The sequence below is a fragment of the Epinephelus lanceolatus genome, chromosome 19, assembly GCF_041903045.1.
Source record: "Epinephelus lanceolatus isolate andai-2023 chromosome 19, ASM4190304v1, whole genome shotgun sequence".
Lineage (NCBI taxonomy): Eukaryota > Metazoa > Chordata > Actinopteri > Perciformes > Serranidae > Epinephelus > Epinephelus lanceolatus.
Genome location: NC_135752.1, coordinates 1669084 through 1685823, shown reverse-complemented (window position 1 = coordinate 1685823; position 16740 = coordinate 1669084). Strand labels below are relative to the sequence as shown.

Sequence of the window (16740 nt, the reverse complement as noted above, 5' to 3'; positions counted from 1 at the left end):
ATTTAGTTTTACCCAGAACATTTAGATTTAACATTTAACATTTAGATTTAGCATTTTGATTTAGATTTAATATTTAGCATTTAGATTTAACATTTAGATTTAGATTTAATATTTAGATTTAACATTTAGATTTAGCATTTAGATTTAATATTTAGATTTAGATTTCACATTTAGATTTATTATTTAGATTTAACATTTGGATTTAGATTCAATATTTAGATTTAACATTTAACATTTAGGTGCCACATTTAATATTTAGATTTAACTATTTGATATATTTCTAAGTTAAACAAATATTGCTGTAAATGTGGTAAAAGGTGATGTTAAAAAACATTTTTTTAAACATTGTTTGAAGCTAAATGTGGCAAAATGTTGATGTTACTTTCAGTGTGAGCCACTTTACAAACGGCACCCCATACAACAGCCCCATCACCTCCTTACTCTAAACTTCCGGTGTATTCAAACTACTGTTTATTTTGGCTATAAAACTACTAACTTATTTTCACAGTAATTAGTAGCTAGTTCCTAAAATGGACAGGCAGAGTGCTTGCTGTAGCTCTGGTTGAGGGTGAGAGGCTGTCAGTAAAGTTTGTTGGGCACCAGGAAACGGAGAACTGTGTGGGTACATGAGACCCTAAAAAAGAGGGTGGATCATGGGGAGTACCACCAGTTGGTCCAGGAGCTTCGCCTCCATGACGGCCATTCCAAGTACTGCACTTACATGCTTCCACCCCTGCTGTGTTCTGTTGAGAAGGTGGTAACTGTGATTTGTAAAGTCATATAGCTCTGGGTATCCAGCAACCACAACCTCCATTGTTTACCAACTGTTAACTTTAAAATCATCTGACTGGACAACGCGAAAAAAGTAAAGATGATGTGAGGTGTTTTTCCGCCCTGAGTTGAAGTTTTTCAAGCCAGCAAAAAGCTTCATTCTCATTAAAAACATTTGCAAAACCCTGCCTCAAGCTGCTAAAACACTTTGTGTGATCAGGGCCTTGTAGTGTAGTCATCCTCAAGTCATGGAAAGTATGGAGAGAAGCAATAAGCAACATCTATAATAACACTTTTAACATACATATGGCATGTGAGTGATGCATTAAGATGGACTTGAAAATATTCCAAAATCACCTTTTAAAGGGTACCCTGTAGAATATTTCTGTAACCAGTTACACTGACATTTAATTTCTCACCTAAGTACATTGTATCTGTGTGTACAGCAAATGAACTTCTCTATGGTGCACCAGTATGGCGAGTATGGTTCCAGGCAAACACACTTGGAGTTCTTTGTATAAATGTGTGTTACTGTAACAAAGCATTTACTCCCTTAAAAAACATTCATAAAGCTGGTTTATTGAGTATTACCATTGTTTACTGACATGTTAAACTAGCTTGCAGTTGTTGTTTTTTTTACCTGTCTTCTGCTGGAGCACTGCTTCATTTCTTGGTGCGATACTGCCACCAACTGTCCATCAGTGGAACAGCCTGAACCGTCAGAAGGAATGTGTTTAGTGCGTCCTGTGTCTTTATCTGAACACAGGTGCACAGCACTACAAGTGGCAAAAAATACCACAGGGTAGCTTTAAGGCTTTATGAGACTGACATTTGTGGGTACATTGGCTTTATTGACAGCTTTATCTCCATCTACTGCATTTAGCTATGGTACTTGCTTGATGAACCTCAGTTCTACAACAGTGCCCGAAAGTGAATTCTGTGGCTTCAAAATGGTGATATGGTTTAAACCCAAACTCAGAGTCACACAGAAGGGATACCTTGTTGCTGCTGCTGTCCCTTTAAAAAGCTTAATAAAGCTTTCATATGCAGTGTCATTTTGTGCCATGGTCACACCCTTCTGAATCACACTGAACACTGTTAATGCACTCAGCTGCCAGTTAAGCAGGTCCACCAAGCTAAAACTAATGCAGTCTGATACAACTTTTTTTTTCCCTTCATGAAGGGTAGAATGTTCAGTTTTTGTTGACTGTGAGGTGTTGATATATACAGAGGTGTTTCTCTTATTTTGTCCATCACATTTCCATAAAGAAGGGTAGACTAAATAACAAACACCTGTCAGCCAACGTAATACAGGGATTTAGTTTAGGCTAGGTGGACTTAATAAACTGGCCTATAACTGGGGGTAGATAATGTCAATGATTTGTTATCCGGATTCAAGCCAGAAGAGTATTGGTCTGAATTTAAAATCCAGCCTGGGTAATTTCATTTCTGTATCATCATTTCATTTCCTGAATATAAATTTTCATGTATAGTACATTAAAAATGTAAATGTTTTGGGAGGGCAGCAGTAGTTCAGTTCATTGGCTGACTTGGCTTAGGAACCAGGGGGACACCGTTTCAGATCCCCCTTATAGATCAAGTATGGAGTGGACCAGCAGCTGGAGAGGTAATAGATAACCTCCTGGGCACTGCTGATGTGCTCTTGGGCAAGGCACTGAACCCCTCAACTGCTGTACGAGCTCTGTACTACAGCCTGTCCTTAGTTGCATGTGTGTGGTGAGTAAAAAGAGGGATAAGTGGAAGCTACATTTCAACTGCCATTTTGTCAGAGAATTGTATAGACTGACAAATAAAATTAATTAAAATTGAATAAAAATGTCCGTGTTGTTATGTCAAATCTGGTAAAAACTGAGGCCAGGAGCAAAGATGTAGCATGTAGCTTTGTTTTGTTTGTTGAGTGTACATAACCAACTTATTGAAGCTGTACAAATCCATCCTGGAGGACGGCGCTTCTATTCAGAGATGAACAAACATCAACTGACGGCAGCCAAAACTCTGTCCCACAATTCTTCAAAGACTTTTTCTTTTAGTAGAAAAAGAATATTTAATTTGCTTTTGCTCGCGGACTCTCATTGCCCATGGAGTTTCAGAGGCATCCACCTTGTTCAACTGAAGCAGACACACGTCTACCTGCTGTTTCCTTTCCGTCTTCTCTGACTTGACTTTCCTATCAGTCTCCTCTTATGTTTAGACTAATGCTGTCTGTTTATGAGTATGTGTGTAGATCCATCTGTGCATATACAGGTAGACAGGTGGCTGAGCAGCTTAGGTCTGTCTATTGGCCAGTCTTCTTCTCCTTCTGAAAACTGAAGCTGGTCCGACGGCTCAGTTTCCGTTGCTTCTGGGCAAAGTAATCAGCCCGGGAGGTGCTGGCCCGAGACTCCAGGATATAGTTCACCTGAAAATAACATTGTTGAAAAACCTGTTTCATTCATGGTATGTTTAAAAAAAATTACAGCTTTATCTCTGACATTCACAGACCTTTACAATAAATACAATGAAATAAAGACATCAAAAGGCATCATCAGATCTCAGACACTTATCAATGCAGTGGCGGTCAAACACTTTCAATAATATGCTCCCTTGGAAATATATTTTGAGCCAAGTCCCCCCTGACAAGAGCAAATTTGTTTTTGGTAGAAACACACAGTGAACAAATGTGTATGTGCCTGCGTTTGTTGTGGCAGTTAACAGAATCAGAATCAGAAATACTTTATAGATCCTCATGGGTAAACTGTTTAAAGCAGTTAATGATTGCATTGAAAGTAAGAATACTGAATATTTTTTACTGAAATTAAATAACCATTTAACTAGAATTATTGCCCCACAGCTGCATGCCTGTATCCTCTTTGAAGTTATACATTTGTCTTTCAGTTAAATTTTACATGAATATTCATTAATCAAAAATGGCTTGGTTAATTGTAACCAAACTTAAGGCAAATGTGCAGATGCTTTGTCCAAGCTTCGCAAAGCGATCTTGGTATTTTCTGCCACTAAGGGGCGCGACACGTGGAAAGTTTATATCTCATTAACAGCTACAGAGATTCGTACTACAGAAATTCGCTTTGCGCCATCTAGGGTCATGACTCATAAACCGATGCATGAAATTTGGTGATGATTCCTTAAAGTGGACGTGGCTTATTACAATTAATCTAAATATCAAGACATTACATTTCAAAGCTTCAACTTGAATTATTGCCATGAGGTTGTATGCCTCCATGTACCAATCATGTTTCTCTTAAAGTTTGCATCAGTGTCTGCGAAAACATGGATGCTTCACACACATCTTCCTCCTGAGAGCAAAGAAGATCTATGCAATCAGCACGGTTTCAAAGTGGACAATTAAAGTTAGTGTCATCAATTCAGTATCTGACCAAATAGTACTCCTTCTGTTCCTGAGATATGACATTGACTTAATGGCCAGAAAAGTGTTTCATGCAGAACATTATGATGTCACTGTGAAGTTGACCTTTTGGATATAAAATCACTTCATCATTATACAGTACAGGCCAAAAGTTTGGACACACCTTCTCATTCAACGCGTTTTCTTTATTTTCATGACTATTTACATTGTAGATTCTCACTGAAGGCATCAAAACTATGAATGAACACATGTGGAGTTATGTACTTAACAAAAAAAGGTGAAATAACTGAAAACATGTTTTATATTCTAGTTTCTTCAAAATAGCCACCCTTTGCTCTGATTACTGCTTTGCACACTCTTGGCATTCTCTCCATGAGCTTCAAGAGGTAGTCACCTGAAATGGTTTCCACTTCACAGGTGTGCCTTATCAGGGTTAATTAGTGGAATTTCTTGCTTTATCAATGGGGTTGGGACCATCAGTTGTGTTGTGCAGAAGTCAGGTTAATACACAGCCGACAGCCCTATTGGACAACTGTTAAAATTCATATTATGGCAAGAACCAATCAGCTAACTAAAGAAAAACGAGTGGCCATTATTACTTTAAGAAATGAAGGTCAGTCAGTCCAGAAAATTGCAAAAACTTTAAATGTGTCCCCAAGTGGAGTCGCAAAAACCATCAAGCGCTACAACGAAACTGGCACACATGAGGACCGACCCAGGAAAGGAAGACCAAGAGTCACCTCTGCTTCTGAGGATAAGTTCATCCGAGTCACCAGCCTCAGAAATGGCAAGTTAACAGCAGCTCAGATCAGAGACCAGATGAATGCCACACAGAGTTCTAGCAGCAGACCCATCTCTAGAACAACTGTTAAGAGGAGACTGCGCTAATCAGGCCTTCATGGTCAAATAGCTGCTAGGAAACCACTGCTAAGGAGAGGCAACAAGCAGAAGAGATTTGTTTGGGCCAAGAAACACAAGGAATGGACATTAGACCAGTGGAAATCTGTGCTTTGGTCTGATGAGTCCAAATTTGAGATCTTTGGTTCCAACCGCCGTGTCTTTGTGAGACGCAGAAAAGGTGAACGGATGGATTCCACATGCCTGGTTCCCACTGTGAAGCATGGAGGAGGAGGTGTGATGGTGTGGGGGTGTTTTGCTGGTGACACTGTTGGGGATTTATTCAAAATTGAAGGCACACTGAACCAGCATGGCTACCACAGCATCCTGCAGCGACATGCCATCCCATCCGGTTTGCGTTTAGTTGGACCATCATTTATTTTTCAACAGGACAATGACCCCAAACACACCTCCAGGCTGTGTAAGGGCTATTTGACCAAGATGGAGAGTGATGGAGTGCTGCGGCAGATGACCTGGCCTCCACAGTCACCGGACCTGAACCCAATCCAGATGGTTTGGGGTGAGCTGGACCGCAGAGTGAAGGCAAAGGGGCCAACAAGTGCTAAACACCTCTGGGAACTCCTTCAAGACTGTTGGAAAACCATTTCAGGTGACTACCTCTTGAAGCTCATGGAGAGAATGCCAAGAGTGTGCAAAGCAGTAATCAGAGCAAAGGGTGGCTATTTTGAAGAAACTAGAATATAAAACATGTTTTCAGTTATTTCACCTTTTTTTGTTAAGTACATAACTCCACATGTGTTCATTCATAGTTTTGATGCCTTCAGTGAGAATCTACAATGTAAATAGTCATGAAAATAAAGAAAACGCATTGAATGAGAAGGTGTGTCCAAACTTTTGGCCTGTACTGTATATGATTAGACATTTGTGTGAAATTTTGTCACAATTACCGTAGGTTATAGCCAAAAACATGTATTGTGAGGTCACATTGACCTTTGACCTTACACCACCAAATTCTAATCAGCTTAATTATTTTGTTCATGTGGACTTTCATGTCAAATTTGAAAAAAAATCCTTAAGGTGTTCCGGAGATATAGTGTTCACAAGAATGAGACGGACAAGGTCACTGACCTTGACCTTTGAGCATCAAAAACAAATCACTTCATCCTTAAGTCCGACTGGATGTTTGTGCCAAATGTAAAGAAATTCCTTCAAGGTGTTCTTGTGATATCACGTTCACGAGAACAGACAGATGGATGGAAAATCTGAAAACATAATACCTCCAGCCACAGCTATCGCTGGCATTGAGGCATAACAAAATGTTCAAAAGTGAGATACCCTGACTTTTAATCCCCAGTATGGGTCTAGCTCTGAAAAACACTGGATCCTACATTTGACATAATACAGCTAATAGTTAGATATGGAAGAAAGTAGGTTGATGAGGCAAACATTTATCTGGTAAAACAAATTTTTGTTTTTTTGTCTAAAGATATATGCACATTGTTTTGCAACTCTTAGTGAATCTTTTTTAATAATGAAAAACTGTGTATGCCAAGGGCAAGGACAGTGGGCTGATGATGTATGGACTAAATCAAAACTGCCTATAACAATAACAAGAGAATATGGTACGGAGAACTATGTTATGTATTACTCGTCTTAAAAAGAAAGTTCTGCATGTGCTGAGCAAAGATCTGTTATTTTACCTTTGACTGTTTAAACTGGATGGTGTATTGATCTAAAAGCAAAGCGTAGCTGTCCAATGTGTGTCTAAAGGATATCGGCCAGGTGGGGGTGCTATAGTTAAGGTTCAAATATTCAATTTCGGAAAGGTCATGCCGCTCACACAGTAGGTGTTTCTCAATGTCAAGGAAGGATCCTCAAATGGCCGAATATGAAGGATGTTACGTCATCGACCCCTGCCGAAGGACTGTTCCAATGTCAAGGATCGAAGGATGCATGTGTGGATCCTCCGCGGGTATAAAATCCCCACAATGCTTTGCACAGTACACGTTTTGCTGGAAGTGTGGGCAGGGCCTCCTCAATGAAACCTGCGCCAACGGAGCTCGGAATGATTTAGATGAATATGTCATTTATTTGGATTAATGTCTCCACCTGAGTTTTTATCATACATGGGTGAAATAAATACTGACAGAAACCTCATAATTTACACTTTCCGATGTGTCCACTGCCGAATAATGAGATTTTTTAAATAACATGATTTAGATAAAACATAAAAGTTTTAAATGAATCATTCACAGCAGAGATGGAGCACTAAGTGTCACCCGCCCCTCCTCCCCCCACTATTCACATGATAACTGTTTTCATTCTGCCAGAATTTCAATAGGTGTATTTTTTGGGGGAATCGTGGTGAGAACGGCCACAGTAAAAACATTAGAATATCCTCCAGGTCAAAGCATCACTCTTTTGTTTTGAGGTGAACTTATTTCAGAGGATTACCCGGTGGTATAATATACAATTGGCGCGGTCAGCTGTTTGAGAGCAGCGCAGCTCATCAGATCCACTATTCATATTATTGTAGCGGAGTGTGTGGCGACACGCACAGAAAATATGTATTAAAAAAGGGATCACTGTTAAATGACTGTGATTCGGTGTGTGAGTCTGTTTATATACTGTAAATGATAATTTAGAACTTTTTCAGCTGTTGTCTTTACTCCATTACTCCACTTACTCTTAAATATGATCAGAAATACTGTATATTCTCCATAAAAGTCACGTGATTCTGACAATAGTGATTTGTGTGTTTAAAACGGTCCAACAACATTACAGAGTGCCAAAATTATCACAGTAACTGAAACCCCCTCAGTCTGCTGAGGGTTAATGATGATCACGTGGGGACACTTGTTAGCCCGTTCCAATGTGTGTTCACTGAATGCTAGGGAGGACGATTGCCTTGCCTCTGCAGGATCCTTCCTGCAAGATCAAGGATCCCTTGGCTTTGAGAAACACCCAGTAATTCTGACTGGCTCTAAATTCAATCCACATGTGCAGCCCAATGTACTTTACAAAAAAGCCTGAAAACCATTAGTGTCCACTTGACCAGATTCTCTGCAATTTTTATTAAAGGTTTGGGTCTGATTTGTTCCAGGTTTGGATAATTACTAGACATAGCTCATCAAAAGTTATCAAAAGCTTGTTAATGTGTCATTGCATTTGGAAGGTACTGACCAATTAACTTTAAAGGGGGTGTGGTTCAACACATAAATAGACTCAACTCCTTGCAGGGAAATGTCCAAATAAGTACTAGCAACAAGATCTGAAAGTTTCATTCAAAATGGCCCCTAGGGGACACTATAAATGCAAAAAATGGGCATAGTATAAAGCAAATTGGACTAAAAATCAGTAACTGTTTGTCCAATCACTACAAAACTTGCAGGATATGTTTCATAACAACATTGAGTCACCTGAGGTTTTTATTTCTGAAATCACTCAATAGGGGGCGCCACCAGTTCCAAACAAGCGCAATGGCCTGGCACAAAATTTGACCATAAACCAATGACATTTTGTCCAAACATCAACAAACTTTGTAGATTTTTTTAATTAAACTATTGAAGCATGTTTCCAAATTGTTTTTTTGCAACTGAACAATAGGGACAAACAGAGTTGCCAAGAGGAGTGTAGTCCAGCAGAGTTTTGGACCTAAATAAATGAGCATCTGTCTGATCATCATAAAACCTGTTAGTCATTTTTATGTAGGTGTTGTAAACTGTCAAAGTCTTGATCCTTCACAGATTTCAACTTCAAACCTCTCTACGCTGGCCTGAATTGCCGCTTGCAGCTATATTTAGGGCCCGAGCGACGACGAAGTCGTCCGCAGAGGACCCTATTGTAATCGCGCTGTTTATTAGGGCCCGAGCACCTTGCGGTGCGAGGACCCTATTGAAATGCAAGGATTTTTTATTATTATTATTGTTATTATTCTTCCTCCAAATGAATTGCCTTTTTGGGAGGCTTAACATACCTGAAAACTCATGAAACTTTGCACACATCTCAGAACTGGTGAAAAATTGGATATTTTAAGGGTCTCGTGTGCAGGTTCCAAAAAATGGCTCAGTAGCGCCACCTACAAAACTTTGAGGAAACAGCCCCTGAAGCCAGTTTAACCTACATGTATGAAACTCGGCAGGCTTATGTAACACCCAGAGACGTACAAAAAAGCCTCTTGGAGGCATGCTCTAAACCCAACAGGAAGTCGGCCATTTTGAATTTACTGTGCAATTTTGGTGCATTTTTGGCCATTTCCAGGGGTCATAAATGAACGAACTAGTCCTAGAGATTTCATCCGATCGACTTCAAACCTTGGTCTGTCCCATCCCAAGACCTTGAAGATGAAAAGTTATCAAAAGCTTGAGTTTTCGTCAATGCGTGTGACCGTGGGATGGCGTCGAAGTTAGGGGTCTTGCCACTAAACAGGAAGTAGTTTATAACTCCAGCATACATGGTCCAATTTTGGCCAAACTTCACAGGATTGATGACAGTCCCGCCCTGAACACATCTACATGTCAATAATTAGAGATAAACATAGCGCCCCCTACTGGCAATGGGAAATGTCACGTTTTAGACTTTAATGTACATCTCCTACAGACTTGACCAGATCCACTTCAAACTTGGTGAAAAAAGTCATAAGACGTTGATGATGCTTTATTGTGGAAACTGTGAGTTTTCGTCGAAGGGCGTGGCCATGCCCTGGCGGCGAACTTTGATATTTCGCCGTGATGATAAACGTTGCTGTAACTTGACTCCACGTGGGAATATCTTGCCAAAACTTCACACATATGATGACAGTCCAGCCCTGAACACATCTACAGAGGAATTTTGAATCACCGCCATAGCGCCACCTACTGGCAACAGAAAGCTACTTTATACATTCTTTGATGTCCCGCTGCTAGCAGGTTAATCAGACCCAACTCAAACTTGCTGGTCTAAGTCCTTAGACCTTGATGATACTGAAAAATTAAGCCTTTGAGTTTTCATCAAACGCTGTCACCGTGGCACCGCCTTGTTCGCCATCAAACATGATGTTGTTTTGAAGGGACAAGGGATGCTTGAAAACTCACCAAATGTGGCATACACATCACAGGTCGCAAGTCCTGTTGTCTGATGCGATTTTTGTGCTTTGATGCACCAAGATGGCTCAACAGCGCCCCCTAGAATATTTCAATTAAGCAGTCCCCAAAGCTGCTTTGACCTGCATGTATGAAACTTGGTAGGCACCTGTAACACTCACCTACTCACCTGTAACACCTGTAACTATCACCTACAAAAAAAGCCTCTTGGAGCCACGCTCCAAGCCCAACAGGAAGTCCGCCATTTTGAATTTACTTGTGCCACTTTTGTGCGTTTTTGCCCATTTCCAGGGCTTGTAAATTAACAAACTTGTCCTACAGATTTAATCAGATTGGCTCCAAACTTGGTGTATGTAAGCGTGACTACGTTGTGACCAAAAGTTATCACAGGATTTGCCCAATGTTGAATGGTGCGCCCGCTGCTGAGCGTTGAATCTTGAGGTCTCGCCATGAAAAACGAAATTGCTGTAGCTTTGGCATAAATGGTCCAATCTCCACCAAACTTCACATGATTCATATTAGTCCCGCCCTGAACACATTTTCATTGCCATATTGCCTGATACTCATAGACCCACTTAGTGGCAACAGGAAGTAGGTCTCATCAAACACTTATTTTTAGATTTATCTGAAAGTTACATGCTGTTGTGTATATTTGATGTACATGATGTATAATTAGTGCGCTCTCCAACTCCCTCTAGTGGAAAGAGGAAGTGATACAAAATGTGAAATATGTCATTCCAGCACTGTATCAAGGATATGCAGAGTCACTCCTGCATGCGATATCTAACTTTGACAGAAATGAATTGACGCGTCAGAAGGCGTCCTGTCAGCCCCCCTGAGTTGCGTGAAGGTGTGAGGGCCCGTTCATCGCTGCTTGCAGCTTTAATTAGGGCCCGAGCGACGACGAAGTCGTCCGTAGGACCCTATTGTAATCGCACTGTTTATTGTTATTATTATTATTATTATTATTATTATTATTATTGTTCCAACATTTCGTGCCCCAATTTCGCCCCTTTCCCAAATTTCAAAATGCTTCTAACTTTCCACATTCATCCGGCCGGATCCGAAATTCGATATTTTTGGGCGGGTGCACATGGTCAACGCGAAATGCCGAAATAGCGCCCCCTACAAATTTTCAAAAACCCCTCCCCTTGGGGTTAGTTTGTTGTAGGCAAACGAAATTTGGTACGCACATGTATCATACCGAGACGCACAAAAAAGTCTCTTGATGTCATGGTAAAATCCCAACAGGAAGTCAGCCATTTTGTTTTGAATTTTTTCGTTACGGCAATTTACTCAACTTACATTTGAACGAACTCCTCCTAGGGATTTCGTCCGATCGACTTCAAAGTTGGTACAGATCATCCTGACAACATGCTGATCAAAAGTTATTAAAAGCTTCTCTCTATGCCAAGGGGCGTGGCCGCTAGGACGTGACAAATTTTGGCGACTTTTCATTTTCTTAACGTCAAATTTCGAACAGACCTCATGCCCACATACTTGATCTCAGCAGCTTCAAACTTGCTGGACATGACGATGGCTCCGATCCGAACACCCCGATATGTTAATATCCCACCTTACTCATAGCGCCCCCCGGTGGTAACAGGAAGTGACCAGTTTTTACTTTAACATGTACTAATGCCACAAACTTGACCGCATCAACTTCATTCCACTTCTAATGCATGCAGAACAAGTTGGTGAAGCTACCTTATGAATGCTGTGAAGCTACGTCTAATGGTGTCCATGTGGCGGCGTGGCGACTATAGATCCCTCGCCACTAAATATGTTTGGCAATTTGATGGCTTCAACGACCTCATCTACTCATGAAAATGGATACACAGGTCAAGAATGGCAAGCTCTTGCATCTGATAGGGGCGTCGCCCATGGGGGGGACAAAATGCCTCTATAGCACCCCCTTGAAATTTTCAAAAACCCCTCCCCATTGGGTTGTTTTTTTGGAGTTGGAACATGAAAATTGGTACACATGTGTATGTTGTCCAGATGCACATAAAAGTCTCTGGCACCAATGGTCTACTCCAAACAGGAAGTCAGCCATTTTGATTTTGACTTGTCATTTTGGCATGATTTCCACATGTATTTTAACGAACTAGTTCTAGGGATTTCATCCAATCGACTTCAAATTTTTTACAGATCATCCAGAGACCATGCTGATCAAAAGTTGTGCTCTGCATGTCTGTAGGTCAAAGGGCGTGGCTGCTATGGTGCTGCCATTTTTGATCCATCCCCATGCATATTCAAGCAGCTCTCTCTCCCACATAATTCATCCAAACTGCTTCAAAATTTCTGTACATGATAAGAGCCCCGCCCTCAACGCCTCCATATGCTCGAAGGCAATTTTGCTCATGGCGCCCCCTTGTAGAAACAGGAAATGCCATCTTTTACACTGACAAACACCAGCCTCAAGCTCCTGACCTGATCAACTACATTTTGTTGCCACATGACGATCAAGCTGATGAATCTCCACAGTGACACACGTGTCATGTTGCAGGCTGCCGCGGCGACGACTTTTCATCCTTCGCCATGGAACATCAACTTGGTATAAATCCTTCATGCACTGTCCGATTTGCTCAAAATTTTACATGTGTGATGAGGGTCCGCCCCTGAATGCACCTGGCTACATCTGATTATGCTTGTAGGTCATGGTTATGTTGTTGTATGCGTTTTTTCACTCCTGCCCTGTTTTTTCTCCCTTCTCACTTCGCGCCATAGCCCCCACGTGCTTCAGGCACCCGCGGTTGCATGGGGGAGCGAGGGCCCGATCACAGCTGCTTGCAGCTTTAATTATTATTATTATTCTTCCGAGAATATAATCCCCAATTTCGCCCCTTTCCCAAGTTCAAAAACTCACCAAATTTGGCACACGCATTTGGTCTGGTGAAAAATTTGATATTTTGGCAGTGTTGTATGTGGACGGGGCCAAATGGCGACATAGCGACCCCTAGAAAATTTCGTGCCTCAAGCCCCGCCTGTGAGTTTCACCTACACGCATGAAAATTGGTGGGCTCATAGAACATGCCAAGACGCACAAAAAATCCTCTTGGACCCATGCCGTAAACCCAACAGGAAGTCGGCCATTTTGATTTGAATTTTTGACATGTTTGAACAAACTCCTCCTAGGGATTTCGTCCTATCGACTTCAAAGTTGGTACAGATCATCCTGAGAACATGCTGATCAAAAGTTATTAAAAGCTTCTCTCTATGTCAAGGGGCGTGGCCGCTAGGGCGTGACAAACTTTGGCGACTTTTCGTTTTGTTGCCATCGAATTTCAAACGGACCTCACGCCCACATACTTGATCACAGCAGCTTCAAACGTGCTGGACATGACGATGGCTCCGCTCCGAACGACCAGATATGTTAATATCCCACCTTACTCATAAGCGCCCCCCGGTGGTAACAGGAAGTGTCCAGTCTTTACTTTAACATGTACTGATGACACAAACTTGACTGCATCAAGTTCATTCCACTTCTAATGCATGCAGAACAAGTTGGTGAAGCTACCTTATGAACGCTGTGAAGCTACGTCTAATAGTGTCCGTGTGGTGGCGTGGTGACTATCGATCCCTCGCCACTAAATACGTTTGGCTTTTTGATGGCTTAAACGATCTCATATTCTCATGAAAACGGATACACAGGTCAAGAATGGCGAGCTCTTGCATCCCATAGGGGCGCCGCCCATGGGGGGACAAAATGTGTCTATAGCGCCAGCTTGAAATTTTCAAAAACCCCTCCCCATAGGGGTTTTCTTGGAGTACAAAGATGAAACGTCACACCACGTCAGGGTTAACTTACTCTGAGTTTTCACATAACCGCTTCAGTGATGCGTGCTGCTGGCCCCCCACGGTGGCGCGGGAGAGCGAGGGCCCGATCACAGCTGCTTGCAGCTTTAATTTGTCTTTGTTCCTTTTCCACATGTTTTGTATATGCAAGACCTGAAGATGACTGTAATATAATGGTGTCATGTGGGACGGGCCAAATGACTGACATGACACTGAAATAAAAAGTAAAAGACAACATCTTTTCATTCGACCCTCCCTGCCTGGTAAACACTCCAGTCTTTCAAACTCCAAACCTCCACTTTTTAACTCAGGTTTTCTGTTAGACATGTGATGTCTACAAGCCCAAGATGACATAACCCTGATGACATCATCATGACATCGTCAGGGTTATTTTATCACACTGAAGAGCACTGTGAAGAAATAAATCTATATACTCTATAAAAATGGAAATAGTCAAGTACCAGTACATTTGAACTGTACTTTAGTACTATTCACGAGTAAATGTGCTTTACTTAGGCTTACTGCCACTAATGCTGTTATATCCAGTACATATCAGTATATGATATTTCTATGAAAGAAGAATTGAGACAAAAGCACCAGAACATTTTTTTTATGCCCAGACTAATCCTTAACTGTCAGAAAAAGAGCAGCACGGCACAGCAAAGACATCCAGCCATAACTCACCTTTAGCACTATTTCATTTACAGTAGCAGCATCAGACTCAAAGTAGAGAGGCTTGTAGTCATGGTTGCTGAGATAAGTGAGCTTAAATATTGCATGACCTGTAAGACATAGAGGAAAAGCATGTTAAATGAGACAGGTGGCTGATAACAGAAATGATGCACAGTTGACAGGAATTACTTCTCCCTGTCTACACATCTGCAGCCATGTCTTTGTGTGATCTGAGTACATGTCAGATGTCTTAAGAGCGGAGAATGACGACTGGCTGCAGGATGTGAGCAGGGATGCCCGCAAGTAGACATCTAAACGATTAAATGTCCACCACCTTGCTAGTCAGACAAAATATTAGTCAGTTAAACCTATTAGTTTTTATTTACATACAAGACCACATAACTGTCATGCAGCCTCCCGCCACTAGTGGGTGCTACAGAGCCGTCAGACAGCGGTCCCCCTCCCTGCAGTAATGCTCGAGTAGACTGGAGTTTTAACACAGCACGGTGGGAAATTGGAGTAATGTCCTCTAGCAAAATCAGCGCAGTTTGGCACTACTTTGATCAAGAAAATGAATTCAGCAGCAATTCATCTTTTCTGAGATGTTATATAATTCCTTAACTGTAAGTGAATGTTGTCAGATAGTGTGCAGGGTAACATTCATACTGCATGGTGCAAAATGCCTCTCATTTCAGCTCAAATTTAATTAAAATGAAGATGCTGTTTTATTAACTTTAAAGTGAGTTGCTATCATTTTTGTTGGATAATCTGCAAGGTTCAACGTGCCCCACATTTCAGAGGCAATTTATTTATTTTAGATGTTATTTTAGTGGTTAACTTTTGACTGAGTTGCCGTCATGTTCACATTCCTACCACATGGCACAAAGTGTCTCGTACTTCAGCGGCATTTAGAATCCAACATGGTTGTTGAAAATTGTGATTATAGGCTTCAAAGGGCTCTTAAAGGGAAATTTCGGTTTATTTCAACCCGTCTCTTATCGTCCTAAATTTGATTCAAGTCACTAGTGACATAGAAATAATAGTTAGCATGTTAGCCGTTAGCCTAGATACAGCCAAAGCGTCAGACCTGTTAAAACGTAAGTGAACGGGCAACCTTCAAGTGCAAAGTTAGTCCACTAAACAAGCTTTTTTTCCACAAAGACTGCCTCATATCGTTAGGATAAATGTCAGAGAACATATAGAAAACGACATGTAAACGTGTTGTCTTACCTTACCGGTGTGCTGCCATGTTTGTTTACCATCTAGCTCTGCTTTCCAAAGCACTGCCGAAATATTGCGAGAACAAGCAGCGATCTCATACCGTGCCTGAACAAGCAGCAACAGCTGGAAGGCAGAACCGGATGGTCGCCTGAACAGAGGAGGAGGAGGAGAGAGCAAGGCGCAACAGGTAACGTTAGAGGACGAGAGAGGAGGAATGGCTGCTGCAAGGCTGCGTAGCTCTGGAGATTGGTGGTGTACCTGTGAATGCTGTGCCCCAGTGCCCACAGAAGAGGAATGCCTCTGTTGCAAGGAATGGGAGCGGTTGCAGCCTTATTTTCAAGGTCTGGATGTGACCGAGGACGAGACACCTCCACCTGGAGTAACGTATCCAGCTGGGCTTTATCTAGAGCTGGCGAGATATATTTCGGCTACGCTTTGGAAAGCAGAGCTAGAGGGATAAACAACAAACATGGCAGCACACCGGTAAGGTAAGACAAGACAACACGTTTACATGTCATTTTCTATATGTTCTCTGACATTTATCCTAACGATATGAGGCGGTCTTTGTGGAGAAAAAGCTTGTTTAGTGGACTAACTTTGCACTTGAAAGGATGCCCGTTCAATTAAGTTTCAACAGGTCTGACGCTACGGCTGTATCTAGGCTAACGGCTAACATGCTAACTATTATCTGTATGTCACTAGTCACTTGAACCAAATTTAGGGCGATAGGAGACGGGTTGAAATAAACTGAAATTTCCCTTTAATGCACACAATATTTTTTAGGACAATGCTTCATATACTTAATAAATTGTGCTAAATGTTTTCTGAGTGTTTTCTCTTTTTTTGACTAGTCCACTAGTCTTAATTAAAATTTTCATTTGGTCAACAGGGAAATTAGTCGCCAGGAACATGCCTACATGTGAGCAGGGCAATAAATAAATAAATAAATAAATA

The 16740-nt window shown here is 41.4% G+C and overlaps 1 protein-coding gene across 4 annotated transcripts in view; it reads right to left on the bottom strand.

The window, feature by feature from the left end:
* Positions 1–1330: 1330 nt before the first annotated feature.
* Positions 1331–16740, bottom strand: part of mapkap1 (MAPK associated protein 1) — a 101793-nt gene continuing 86383 nt past the window's right edge. For 2 of the 4 annotated variants that reach the window (XM_078162205.1, XM_033646927.2), the window contains exons 11-12: positions 14578–14675; positions 1331–3190 (exon numbers count right to left, since the gene is read on the bottom strand). In XM_078162205.1, coding sequence (XP_078018331.1) covers positions 3068–3190; positions 14578–14675 — 221 coding nt within the window. In that variant the 3' untranslated portion in view covers positions 1331–3067. Of the gene's footprint in view, positions 3191–14577; positions 14676–15802; positions 15935–15990; positions 16235–16740 lie in introns of those variants that run through there. The other 2 variants (XR_013488151.1, XM_033646928.2) reach the window with 2 other exon arrangements.